General features: G+C 51.0%; 1 protein-coding gene and 1 pseudogene across 2 annotated transcripts; one reads left to right on the forward strand and one right to left on the reverse strand.

The window, feature by feature from the left end:
- Nucleotides 1-135: 135 nt before the first annotated feature.
- Nucleotides 136-8,910, reverse strand: DMAP1 (DNA methyltransferase 1 associated protein 1). 2 transcript variants are annotated; one of them, XM_037149301.2, is made up of 11 exons: nucleotides 8,826-8,910; nucleotides 8,504-8,649; nucleotides 7,855-7,946; nucleotides 7,375-7,570; nucleotides 2,399-2,557; nucleotides 2,120-2,284; nucleotides 1,684-1,869; nucleotides 1,240-1,311; nucleotides 897-969; nucleotides 466-761; nucleotides 136-248 (listed from the first exon to the last, which is right to left on the reverse strand). In XM_037149301.2, the coding sequence occupies exons 2-11, from the start codon at nucleotides 8,606-8,608 to the stop codon at nucleotides 189-191; spliced, it is 1,404 nt and encodes a 467-aa protein (XP_037005196.1). In that variant the 5' UTR covers nucleotides 8,609-8,649; nucleotides 8,826-8,910; the 3' UTR covers nucleotides 136-188. The 2 variants fall into 2 exon arrangements, with proteins under 2 accessions (XP_037005196.1, XP_037005195.1); XM_037149300.2 differs by having other exon boundaries at nucleotides 2,120-2,287.
- A 2,569-nt stretch (nucleotides 8,911-11,479) lies between these two features.
- LOC119052169 (transcription initiation factor TFIID subunit 9-like) lies at nucleotides 11,480-12,441 on the forward strand (annotated as a pseudogene).
- Nucleotides 12,442-13,610: the final 1,169 nt, after the last annotated feature.

Genomic DNA, 13,610 nt, shown 5'->3' on the forward strand with positions numbered 1-13,610 from the left:
TGATAGGGGGCCACTAGGGACATCCATGCAGGCAAGCCCCACCAGCACCCACTAAGTGGGCGTGGGCACCCCCTCCTGTCCACGCACCCAGCCAGGGGCATCGGAAGTGGTGGGAAGGAAAAGGACGCAGCCCAGTCCAACTCAGCAGCTCTATTTACACAGCAGCACTACCCTACCCCCGGGGCCCCTCACGGCTTCTTGGCTTTCTTCACAGAAGAGGAACTGGAGGCCGATTCCCGTCGCTTCCTCTGTGGAGACACACAAGATGTTGAGGTCAGTGGCCCCGAGGCCTGATTCAGGCTTGGTGTGCGTGTTTCACACTGACCACCCACTCCCACCCACAGTCTCAGCCCCTCAGAGTGACAATCCCCACTGCAGGCACTAGAGGTATCTGAGCCTGTACACACGTGCGTGTGCTCACATGCAGGACCAGCTCACACTCTTCCAGCCTGTCCAGGCTCTTACCGAATTGGGTGTGAGGGGTGCACCCACCACGTCGATGATGGTGTCCTTGGTGGGGTCAGGGCCGAGACTGGATTCAGGTACTGCTGACTCGGCAGAGGCCGGGGCTGGGCCTGATGCCAGCGTGGCGGGACCCCCCAGCACACCAGCCCGGGCCAGTGCCTCGTGACGGTGCCGCAGCATCTGTAGCTCATACTCGCAGTTGGCACAGGCCTGCTTGAGTTCATACAGCAGCACCAGATCACTCCGCAGCTCGTTGAACATGTGCACCAGCTCCTCCGTGGGGGTGGGGCTCAGCTCTGCAGGTAGCGGGTTAGAAGGCGCAGGGGCAGAGGGAGAGTGTGCTGCAAGGCTAGCAACAGGGACTGCCCTCCCTTGCCTTTAGCCACAGCCTCTGGTAGGCCAGTCACGAGGGGCCCAGCCTCCACACTCACCCACACCCAGCTCCAGCAGCATCTGTTCTAGGGCCTTGATCTTCTTCTGTCCCACAGAACTCGGCAGCTTCATCTGCAATGACACTGCCGCTCAGCCCTCTGCCCCACAAGCAGCTTCAGCTGAAGGCAGTGGGGGAGTGGGAGGGAAGTTGGCCCCTGGAGTCAGCTCAGGTCAGGAAAAGTAATAGCCAGCAAGTGGAATATAGTGACAGCTGTGACATCAGCCTGGCCACATCCCACCCTAGCACATGGCGCAACCTCCCCTACTGCTCCAGCCCTGTGGCCTGCAGCACTGGGGCCACAGGGCAAGCAGGGCCCAAATACATCGGGAGGTGACACATACCCTCTGGCTCCGCAGAGTGACACCTGCAGATTTGAAGTCTGGAAATTTGATGCCTGCAGTCTCGGGAACAGCCTAGGGGAGAAGGAATTCCAGAGGCCCGGGTGTGACAGGGAGAGGGCCAGTGTTAGTCCCAGAAGCCTGCTAGCTTGAGGCCTCTCGGAGCCTACCACTAGGGCACAGGTAGCAAACACAAGGCCCGAGGGCCATTCCACCTTGTTTTATCTGACCCGGCACCTTGTTTCTACCTGGCGGCAGCACCGAGCTCCTTGCCCCTAGTTAAGGAGTAGTTACATTTATACAGTCCTAAAGTTACATTCGGCCCTCTGAAGGCAACCGCGAGGCTGATGTGGCCCCGGTGAAAATGAGTCTGACACCCCTGCACTAGGGGTCCCCTGGGCGAGGCAACCCCTCCCGCCCTGAGCTGGGCTGATTTAGTCTCCACACCGGCTTCTCAGCCTCCTTTTTCTGGGGTAGCTTCTTCTTAGGGGCCTTGCGTTCGGTGCGCCGCTGCTCCGCAGTGGTGTCCGCCGCTGTTATCAGCTTCTGCAGATCCTGACTTCGCTTCTCCCGCTCCTTCTTCCGGGCCTCGATCTTGCGCAGCTCCTGCAGCAGATACTCCTCCTCTGCCACCTGGGGGAGTGAGGGGAGACGGAGGTGCAGGGCACTGGGCTGTCTACGAGGGAGTCTGAGAAACGAACGATCGTGAGGGAGCTGAACGGCTACGGAGACCAGGGTGGGTGGCCAGTGAGGGGTAGGACTGGGCGGGGGGAGGCACACAGGTGTCAGCCAGTGGGAGATGGGGGGCCTGGGAGTGAAAGACTGGAGGATGGAGTCAGTGGGTGTTGGGCATGGAGGAGAGTTTGTGGGGCTCGGGACTGACCTGCTCTGGGGTCCGGTTGTAGAGACGCTCCAGCTGTTCCTTCCGCCGCCGTTCATGTCCAGCATCAAATACTGGTATCTTAAGGTCTGTACCTGGCACGGCCCGAACGTTGGCAAGCTTGGCACAGATATGGTAGTACCGCTCCTTCAGGTCCTCCACGGAGCGCTTCTGAGGATGAAGACGTGAGGGCAGTGGCATCACTCAGGTACGTGGAAGGCACGGCAGGAAACCAGCAGGCCGGGGAGCGAACACACATGCAAATGCACAGCATCAACTCACCTTGAACTGCTGGTGGTCGTACCGGTCATGGATCACCACGAAGCGAAGATCAAAGCGGCGGCTGAGATCAAAGAGGTGGTCAGTTTCTGCTTTCGTCCAAGCGTCATCATGAAGATAGAGCTGGTACTCCTGCTCTGAGTACACGGGGACCTGCACCGTCTAGCGGCACAGAGGGGCACAGGTGGGGACGTGCCCACATCATGTCTCGTTTGGCCATAGCCCCTCCTGTTCATTGCCAATCCCCGGGCTGGATGAAGGCAAAATCTCTGGCTGGGGCCTCGCACAGGGCAGCCTGGAGGCGGTAATTCCAGAATGAGGAAAGAAACTGCTGGACCAGAGGCCCTGGCCGGGTCTAGAACTGCAGCTTGCCTCTGCGTCCACTCCAGGAGCCACCGTGCCTTCAGCTCCAGATCCTTGTGACAGCACATGTGTTCCCACCCCCATGGTCAAAGTGAAAAGCCCATGCAGGCACTTGTGTGGAGTAGGGCAGATGGCTTAACACTGGAGAAGGGCCCGGGCTTCCCTAGTTTATGGAACACTTGTCCAAAGCACTCCTGCCACCCAGTGGTGACAGTGAGACTTGCAGCTCCCCCAGAGCTGGCCGAGGTCACACAAGCTCTCACACAAGAAAAGGCACCTGAATCCTACTTCCAACATATGCACCCCAGTCTGTCCCCCATACCTCCCTCAGGGAGAAATACCACCACTACCACCTGGGCTAGCCAGTCAGAGACTCCGGGAGGAAGTCAATGCCAGGTTGGACCAGGGAAGTTTCTCCATCAAAAACCATAGGGCCACCCTAGCTGGTGTAGCTCAGTGGACTGAGTGCGGGCCTGCAAACCAAAAACAACCTCGGTCCAATTCCCAGTCAGGGCACATGCCTGGGTTGCAGGCCAGTTCCCAGCAGGAGATGCATGAGAGGCAACCACACATTGATATTTCTCTCCCTCTCTCCTTCCCTTCCCCTCTAAAGATAAATAAATAAAATCTTAAAAAACAAAACAAACAAAAAAACCCACAGGGCCCTGGACCTGCTCTCAAGATCCTTAATTCCAGCTGCCCTCTTCCTTCCTACGGGGGTCCCATATACAACTCAGTATGTTCAAGTGACATATTAGTAAGATTTCCTGTGTGATTGTCTCACAGTACATACAAATATTGAATCATTACGTTGTACACCTTAACCTAATATCATCTGTCAATTATATCTGAACTTTAAAAAACTATAAAACTTAGTATGTTCAGTACTGAGCTCATCACCCCCTCTCAAATTCCTATCTCCTCCAGTCCAGATCTCAGTCAAGGTCACCAGCTCTCAATCCAGGTGTCCACACCAGAAACCTGGAAGGCACCTTTAACTCCCCCTTCCCAAATCCCCGGCTTCTACCTCCGGAACCTCTCTCCACTCCACTGCCGCACCCCAGGCCAGATCACCACTACCATTTTCCTGGAGCACAGAAACAGCCTCCCATGGTCTCCGCCTTCATTCAGTCCTCCCCCAAGCAACCCTCCCTCCACAGCCAAGATGGGATCTCTGAACAGTGCCCCTTAAAGGACCACCCACAGGCTGGTGCTGTTTGCAAACTGTCATCATGGGTGCAGGGCCCAGAGAGGAGAGTGAGAGAAGGCGTTAGAGACCTTCACACCAGTTTTGGTCGTCACACACACCTGCTGCTGAGTCTAAGCCCTATGCCAGCACAGACACCTGATGTGTCACCAGCCACTGCGTTTAAACTCCTCAGAGGCTCGTTGGGTTCATTTCCCACCTTCAGGGCTCAGCACAGGGCCGGGCACTCGACAGGTGCCGCTGAAGACTCACTGAGTCAATCAGTGAACACGGGTGAAACACCTCTCTCTGCAGCCACCGGCCCTGGCAGACCCGCAGTCCCAGCCAAATGATGAGTGGTGTCTGCCACGTGCCAGACTCCCCGCTCCCCCTCAGCCTTTGTTGTTCTTGCCGGAGATGCCTTCCCGCTTCCACGTTCCTTCCGCCTCGGTAACTTCTCGTTTCCTCTGGGAAGTCTGACCTCCCAGGCTTGGTCAAGCCTCCCTCCTGTGCATTTCAATTCCATTTACTTAAAATGCTCAGGAACTGTGCCAGGGGTGTCCAAACTTTTGGTGTCTCTGGGCCACACTGGAAGAAGAGTTGTCTTGGGCCACACATTAAATACACTGGACATGTTAATCACAAAAAAATCCCATGATGTTTTCAGTAAATTTACAATTTTTGTGTTGGGCTTCATTCACAGCCGTCCTGAGCCGCATGCAGCCTGAGGGCCGCAGGTTGAACACCCCAGGCCCTGCTCTCAAGGAGATCACAGTCCGGTGAGGAGCCATTCATTCATTCATTCAATAAACACCCATCATGGGCCTGCTGCACCTGTGCGGGGGACACGGTGCCGAGGAGGTGGACAGGGACCTCACCTTCACAGAGTTCACAGACTAGCTGAAAACACAACTTAGTGCCGTAGGGCAAGTATGATGACAAAGGAATGCCTACAGTGTAAGGAGTGACACCTGATCCAGCCTGGGGACAGGCTGGTCACAGCAGAGGTAAATAAAGCCAGGTTCAGTCTTAAGATTAAGCAGAAGCGAAGTGGTGAGGGAAGAGGGCAGACAAAACCTTAGGTAGAGGCATCACACAGTGATGAGAGGAACAGCCTAACGCATTCGAGCTTAGCAGTCAGGACACATTAGGGCCAGACAGGGAAAGGCGCGCAGGCAGCCTTGTGTGCCCTTAGGGCAACTGGAGCCAAACAGGGTAGTGCCAAAGAGCGAAATGGTCATGACCCTCTTTGGCAGAGAATGCCCAGGCAGCAGTGAGGACAGATGGGGTGAAGCAGGGCCTGGAGACAGGCGGCAGGTTTTGGAAATAACGAGGTAAGAAGTGAAGAGGCCTGAACTGAAGCAGCACGAGGGGAGGGTAGAGAAAAGGGCACAGATTGACAGGCTTTAGATTAGAAACCCGAAGAACTGACAAGTGGACATTGGGGGTTGGAAAGTGCTGTCACAGGGGACTCCTGTATTTCTGGCTTGGGCAGGAGGGCAGCTGGGGACCCACTCACTCAAAGAGAGGCTCCAAGAATGAGTAATGTTGGAGGGAAGATCATTTGTTCACTCGGCCTGTAGTCACCCCGATCTTCCTGAAACTGAAACTTGACCCTGACACTACTGTACTCAAAATCTGTCCATGGCTACCCAGAGATATGAGGGCAAAGCCCAACTTCTGAGCCCAGCCGCCAAGCCCTGCCAGACCTGGGCCCCCACCTCCCCCTGTGCTCTACCCTGGGCTTCAGGCTTCGTCTACGGGAAACACCTGCAGCGCCCCACAGGTGACTGCTATCCATTTGGGCCTTCCCCTCATGCTGTCACCTCAGCATGAAAAATCACTGCACTGCTTTCCTAGTACCATCTGGGGACATCCTTTAAGACTCAACTCGAGCTCTCACTTCTCCAGGAAGCTTCCACAACCTTCAGATCCTCCCAGTGTAGCATGTACCCTACCAAACTGTAATTGCCTGTCTCCCCCAACCCCCCATCCCAACAATATGAAGAGTTTCTTGAGAGCAGACACCGTGTCTGATTCATTTTTGTGTTCCCAGTGCCTAGGGCCAGGCTTGGCATGGAGCGATATTTACTAAACGCAACTTGGACATTCTTTTGTCTTCACTTCTAATTGTCTCAGCCAACCTTCCTTCCACTGCTTCAAATACCTCACTTCTTGGTTGTCCCTTCTCAATCTTGCATCTCCAACCTCTCCTTCCTCAGTACCCGAGGGGCCAAGGATGGTGCGGAGATGGAGGAAACCAGGTTTGGGGCACAGGGGAGGACGATGAGTCACACCAGACATGCCGAGTTTGAGAAGTCCGTGAGCCATCAGGGGGAGGTGCCCAGGTGCAGGGAGGTATGTTGGACTGAGGGAAAAGAGGTTGGGACTTGGGATTCTTGGGTTTAAACACCTGGGGCTTTCGGGCTCAAAGCCAAGGCTGCTCAAGGATGTGGGGAGTACAAGGTCATATTGTACAGCGGCTTAAACAGTGGCCTAGAAAATCCTAGCTCAGCCCAGCCTTGCTTCTCACTGGCTGGCTCACTCTGAGTAAGGCCTTGCCCCATCTGGGCCTCACTAATCTAAAGCAGAGATCACTCAGATTGGACGAGGGTGCAGACATAGAGCATGAAAAACAGTGACATGCTTTATTATGGGAGCAGAATCAGTAGGACTCTGACTGCCACTTAGGTCTACTTCAAATGCCACCTTCTCAGAGAGGCCCTCCATGGCCACCCTACTAATGAGGATATCCTTTTCCTATAAGTTCACTCTTTAGCTCATTTCATACCCCGCTCCTATCCTAGTTTCATTTTGTTGATGGCTCTTATCTGACAGAATCCAATTTATTTGCTTACATGTTTCTGATCTGTCTTTCCCTACTTTTTTGTCCCCTTCTTGACTGAAATAATGTGAGAGCTGAGGAAGAAACTAAGTCAAGAATGACCCCCAAGTTTCTGGTTTGGGCCACTGTGTGGATGGTGGTTCCATTACCGATATGGGGAGCAGGTTTGAGGGAAGAGAACAGAGAGAAGCCCCCTGAACTGAGCACTTGTGGGCCTCCAGGGAGAGATGTCAAGTAACAGACTGGATAGGCAGGAACTGCTGCTCTGGATTGGAGATGTTGCGGTCAATCAGTTACATACAGAGGGTAACTGAAGCCACAGGGTAAGTGAGTCACAACTAGGGACAAAGTGTGGAGTGAGAAGACTAGAGCACCTAGGACACTGCTCTAAAAAACAGCAACATTTAAAGGGACAAGAGCAGCCACCGAAAACCAGAGCAGGTCTGGGAAAGGATAAGGACCCCATGGCAGAAAAGACCCAGAGGACCATGGTTGAAACAAAGGCTTGGGCCTGCCTCTGGAGCCCGCGCAGGTGGCTCACAGTGTGTGCAAAACCTGGCCTATACCCAGATGGTGGGGGCTCACCTTATTGAACCGGGCAAAGGGGTAGTCTTTGCCCTCCTCAGCTGCTCGTCGCCAGTGGAAGAACATAGCTCCATCCTTGCGGGCTGGGTTGGTGAATGGCATCCACTTCCAGGGCCGCACCTTCTTGGAGCCCAGCTTGGCCTTCACTGTGCGGTAGCCTTGACCAGTGTCACTAGGTAGCAGTGGGGGTGCATCCCTGGCAGCAAGGTTTAGGGAGATGAGAGGTTAGAGTCAGAATGTGTGGAGAGCCTTTGGGCCCAGGTCTACCAGGGAAGTCAGGTCCTGGAGTGAGAAATCTGAGCTCCTCCTGCCTCCTACTAAGCAAGCAGGAGTCCTAGCTGGGAAGAGAGACAGGAGAGAATTGACAGAGAAAAGTAAAAGTTAAAAACATGCATCTGCGTCTGAGATCAGAGATTCTAATCCCAGCAGAGGAGGTGGGGAGGGGTGCAGGGACAGGACATTGGGGATTCTAGTACTCACTTCTTGTCAGAGTAGAGCAGTGCGTAGACTTCCCGGTGCATGCCCTCGGGCCTCTTGAAGGTGAGCGTCTCGGAGGACTTCTTGGACTTTTTCTGCAAAGGGAAACCACAGGAGAGGAACCACAGCCTGGCCTCCCTTTCCTGAAAGTCTTTATCCCAGCTCAATCCCTCAACAAACCAGCACTTACAGGTACAGTAAAATACGTACACACCATGACAAATAACAAAGGCAAAGAATGGCACTAAGGCACAGACACTGGCTCACAAGGGCACCCCCAGTCTGGGAAGGTCACTCCCCTCACCAGCCTCATGTCACCTAGGAAGCATCCCAACCAGTCACAGCAGAAGTTACTTTCTCACCATCTCTCAGGATGTCACACCGATTTGGTGCCCCCACCCAATATTTTACAAGTGTCACACTCTCTTGGTCCTCTCATCTCTTACAAGTGTTGCAGCCTCTCCCACCATTTCCCACGGGCGTCCCACCTCCTACACCCCCATCTCATCAAGGCAGCACATATTTTGTCCCGTCAGGTCACACTTTTACCACCCATCTCACTGGAATGGTAGCACCCCATCTTCTCACCCATCTCTCTTCCGTTGCCACTCCTCCCCACCACTTCACTCCCGCTCCCCAACGCCCCAGCTACCTTGTCTGGATTGATAATGTCCTTCTTGCTGATGGTCCCGGAGGCTGCTTCCCCCTCCGGACCCCCAAGTTCTAGAATGTCCCGCACATCCGCGCCTGTAGCCATCGCGCCTGATGGGGGAGCGCCCCGAGGTCAAGGGTCAGTGCCTGAGGAGGGACCAGGCTCAGATCAGAAGGCAGAGCCACTTCAGTCTCAGGGGGCCGGGTGAAGAAGCGAGCCGCTAGGAGGGCGGCCCAGGTCAGATCCGTGTTCTACCTGGGTGCCACTGCTTGGGTCTCCCCAGCGGCCCCCACCTGCCTCCTAAGCCCCAGAGCCTCCGCACCTGTAGTCCCCAGCAGCCGCCACTGTCGTTCCCCCTAACGCTGTAAAGCCGCGGACAGAAACTTCCGGTGGTGTGCATCAGAAACGCGGCCGACAGGAACACTTCCGGTCTGTGCTTTTGCGCAATAGAGCCCTCCTGCAACACAGCGTGAAAGGGGCTGACCGCAGGGAGCGAGCGTGTCATGGTCTCTGGCCCCTAACAGCCCGCCGGTGTTCCTGCACTATCTGCTGTTTGGCATTATCTCTCTACATTTGTTCCGTTCCATTTTAGAGAATGAGAGAGTGCAACAAGTTTTGTGACGAAGTCACTTAATTTCTCTGAACCCATTTCTGCATCTGTAAAATGGAAATTGTAATGGGCCCTCCTTAAATGAAGTACTGAAAATCCATGTAAAGCATTACCACTGCTCCTGGCACATTTAATTTTGCTATTACATGAATTAGTGGTATTTATTTTCCCTGTTCATTAAGTGCTAAGTATGTATCAGGCACTTTCACACAAGGCGGGGCTGTGTGGGGAGCTGCCAAGATGGAGTGAGGTCTGGACCCTCACTTGTACCACCTTTGATGGAGGTGTCTGTAAGTTGAGGCCTCGTGGGGCTTTCCCAGAGCCCAGCATTCTGAAACTTCATGAGTCCCAGAGCTGATTGCATTAGTGTGAATTACAGAGGCATTTTCTCTCTTTGTAATCCTAGCAGGAAGCAGCTGAAAGAAGTATCTCTCAAGGGAAGAAACTTCCTGATCTCCCTGGAGGGAGAAACTTCTAGAACAGGAGGTCCTGAGGCCAAGCAGAAGGTTTGGTGGAAGCAGCTCCCAACTTCAGCTTCTGTACGTTAGCCTGCAAACAAGGAGGACATTGAGAATGGGGAGTCAAGTGGAGCTTGTAAAGGCATTAATTATAGAGACCAGACCACAAGCTAACGCCTGCTAAAGATCCAAGCAGGGACTGGAGGAGCACACAGCCCACACAGGTTGGCTATCAATGTCACCTGTTCTAGCTCAGGGGATACAGGGACACAGAAGCTGCAGCACCAAGCATGGCTACACCCCAAAACTTTGGAGAACTGGGCCTGGAGGTACACACCTCCCCCTGTTTCAAGGCCTTATTCCTGGGTGAAACCTCTGAGCTCTGAACAGTTTCCAGGGGAAGCCAGAGTCTTGCAACAGAAATTGCCTACGGGGTAATAGAATGGTCCTTGGAGCCAGAAGTGGACAGAGCACTGGAGAGGGTCTTGCACCTCTGCCTCAAACACTTGACTCTACTTATAGTTAATTCATTGTGTAATTAATAGACTCACTTTTTGTGAGGACAAGGATCATGATACATAAATGTGTGCATTGTTAGCCATTGATCTAGGCACTGAGGATGCTGTGGGTGAATGAGAAACAAGCATCTCCTGGCAGGGCTTATACCTAATGGAGGAAGGGAAACGAGTATATAAACAAAGTGGATGATGTGACTTTTGATAGTGACAATAGCTATAAAAAATAGTGTAATAGGGCGGGAGACTACTGAATTTTTCAGACTGTAAGACGCACCCAGGTTTTAGAGGAGGAAAATAGGGAAAAAATTTTTTTGAAGTAAAAATGTGGTAAAATATTTAATAACATAAATAACATAGGCCTCCACCCACCCCCTACCCGCACAGTAAGCCAGGTAAGCTACATTTGGACTATAAGATGCACCCCCTTTTCCTCCCAAATGTGGGGAGGAAAGTGCGTCTTACACTCCAAAAAATATGGTACTTTATTAGCGTGATCAGGGAAGGTTTCCCTGAGAAGTTGAAACCTGAGCTGAGTTTAAGTGATGTAAACGACCACACCTGTGGAAGGAATGCTTCAGATGGGGGAATAACTCGTGCAAAGCACCTAAAATGGAAGGAACTCTCCATGTTTAAGGGACAGAAACTTCACAAGGACATTGTGGTAGGTGTTGAGTGAGGAGGGGGAAATAGGAAGACTTCAAATCAGGGGTAGGCGTTAGGGCCATGGTCAGGAGTTTGGATTTTATACTAAGGGCAAATCATATGTCATCCTGTCTTGGCCATGGTCTGGATTCCGTCCCCATCCTTGGGGTACCACGTTAGCTACTATCACTGGAAATCATTTAGATTAATGGTCCAGGGCTTCTCATCCCTTGGGGAAACTGAGTCAAGGGTTGGGGAAAGAGGGCGAATGAAGGATGTTTGTGGACTCTTCTAGGAGCCACTGCCCGTACTTCCTCAACCAGACTGCAGGTGGCATCAGGTCCCCCTGCTGGTCCTTGGAGGAGCTGGCTCTGCGATATGGTGCTCACCCAGCTGGTCCACTCTGGAAAGAGACTCTTACACTCATTTATTCCCGTTGACTTTAGAACAAATAAGAAGTTGAACATTTTCTCAATTCAACTTATGAATGTAACACAATATCAGAGCCTAGTAAAGAGAGAAACACCTTTGAAGAATATGTAATTCTCGCCTTATAAAAACTGCTTAAGAAAATATGAAAAGGCCAGAGCACCCTGCTCACAGTGCGTGGCCGGGGAGAGCTGGAAGGCGAGGCCGGCGAGGTGCACCGGGACTTGGGAAAAACATGCCAGGCAAAGATCTTGCATAAAGACCAGAACTGAAATACATTCACATGGGCGACTGGCTCAAGATCCGATCACCAGATCTCATGGAGTTTGGCAAGACAGCTTCTCCCGAGAGCGTGTGAAAGATGCGCAGATGGCAGCACAGATCCTGAAGAATGTGGGGATTACGGAATATGGAGCCAGAGGTATAAATCGGCTGCTGGAGTTTGCCTTCCAGTTTGTTACCACAATTCAAAATGATGCCAAAACGCATTTAAGCCATGCTAGGAAAGCTACTGTTGGTGCAGATGATGTGCTATTGGCAATCCAGTGTTGTGCTGACCAACTTTTAATCTCTCCTCTTCCAAGAGATTTTTTAATTTGGTTTTTCAAGGAAAAAAAATTAAACCCCTTTGTCATTGATCAAGCCAAATTCAAGCCCTAGATTGCCACTTGATAGTTTTTTTTAAAGATTTTATTCATTTCTAGACAGAGGGGAAGGGAGGGAGAAAGAGAGGGAGAGAAACATCGATTGGTTGTCTCTCGCACACCCCAAACTGGGGATCTAGCCTGCACCCCAGGCACATACCCTGACTGGGAATTGAATCAGTGACTTTTTGGTTCTCAGGCCAGCACTCCATCCAATGAGCCACACCAGCAAGGGCTCCACTTGATAGATACTGCCTGACTGCTCCAAACTATAGGCTTAAGTCTTTACAAAAAAGATATCTACTTCCGTGGAAAGAATAACAGTTTCATGGTTAAGTGTCGGTGCAGTTAATAGCAGACGAAGACCACTCCAGGCATACCAGCACCACAAGCCCAGCCTGATCCAACTCAGGTAAGGACTCCATGTCCCTCCCAGGGCAAAGATTTACAACACAGACACCCACTCCAGTCCCCAGCTCTAACAGTATGAATTCCTGCAACATGAGCAGTTCAGATTGTGCCAATTAATCCATCATTAATGGGGTCCAAAAACATTCTTATTATCACCAAATACTTCCAATGAATCATCCAACGCCTTAACAGAAAACATAAAGATGATGACGCTGATGGTGACTGAGATCATTTGTGGTCCGGCCTTGGTGCAGGTATCACGTATACATGGTCTTGAACCCATCGTTCTGACATTAAGCCTGCATGCCAGAAGTTTTGGGGTTGTTTTAGGAATAATATTTAATGAGTAAATACAGTTACCATACTTTTAAATGCAGACGTTAGATTTTTTTTAATATTTTATTTATTTATTTATTTTTTGAGAGAGGGGAAGGGAAGGAGAAAGAGTGGGAGAGAAACATCAATGTATGGTTGCCTCTCATGCATCCCCCGCTGGGAACTGGCCTGCAACCCAGGCATGTGCCCTGACTGGGAATCGAACCTCGATACTCTGGTTCACAGGCCCGCGCTCAATCCACTGAGCTATGCCAGCCAGGGCCAGACGTTAGATTTTTAAAAATAGGATTAGTAATCATTTTTCAGTAGCCTGAGTAAAGAAATAAAGTTGTCGTACATTAAAAAAAAGAAAGAAAGAAGGAAGGAAAGATGGAAAACTACCAAACCCATTTTAGTGATTAGCAAATCCTGAAATCAAAGCCAGATAAGAGCAACAGGAGAAAAATATATACAGGATTCCAGAGACGAACAACAAATCAAGACTCCTAAATAAAATGTTAACAAATTAAGTTCAGCAGTGTATTGAAAGAGTAATGCATCAAGTCCAAAGAGGATTTAGTCCAGCGTTGCCAAGATGGTTCCACATTGGAATATGTGTCAACTTAACTTACTACATCACTGCACTAAAAATAAAAATAGTATCTTAAATTCAATACCCATTAATTATATAAAAGGAAAAAATCCCCCAAAGTAGGGAACAGACAGACTAAATTTGACATATTGTTTGTTTTTAATAAAACCATGGTAAAACCTACAGCAAATGCCATACATAATGGTGAAACAATAGATGCATTCCAATCGAAGTCAGAAACAAGATGAGAATGACCTTTATCATCATGCTACTCAAAGTGTATCAGATGTTCTGATTTGAGGTGAAAAGGAAAGCAACAAGAGATAATGAACATTATCTCTCATTAGAACCATGAGAAGAGAAGAGGGAACTTGTGCTTATTTGCAGATGACACTATTTCTTACACAGAAAGCACAGGAAAATCAATTGGCAGACTATTAGAACTAATAAGAGAATTTAGCAAGGTAGCCACATGTAAGATCAGCATA

Source organism: Artibeus jamaicensis, unplaced genomic scaffold (genome assembly GCF_021234435.1).
Source record: "Artibeus jamaicensis isolate MK-2021 breed Jamaican fruit bat unplaced genomic scaffold, CSHL_Jam_final scaffold_847, whole genome shotgun sequence".
NCBI lineage: Eukaryota > Metazoa > Chordata > Mammalia > Chiroptera > Phyllostomidae > Artibeus > Artibeus jamaicensis.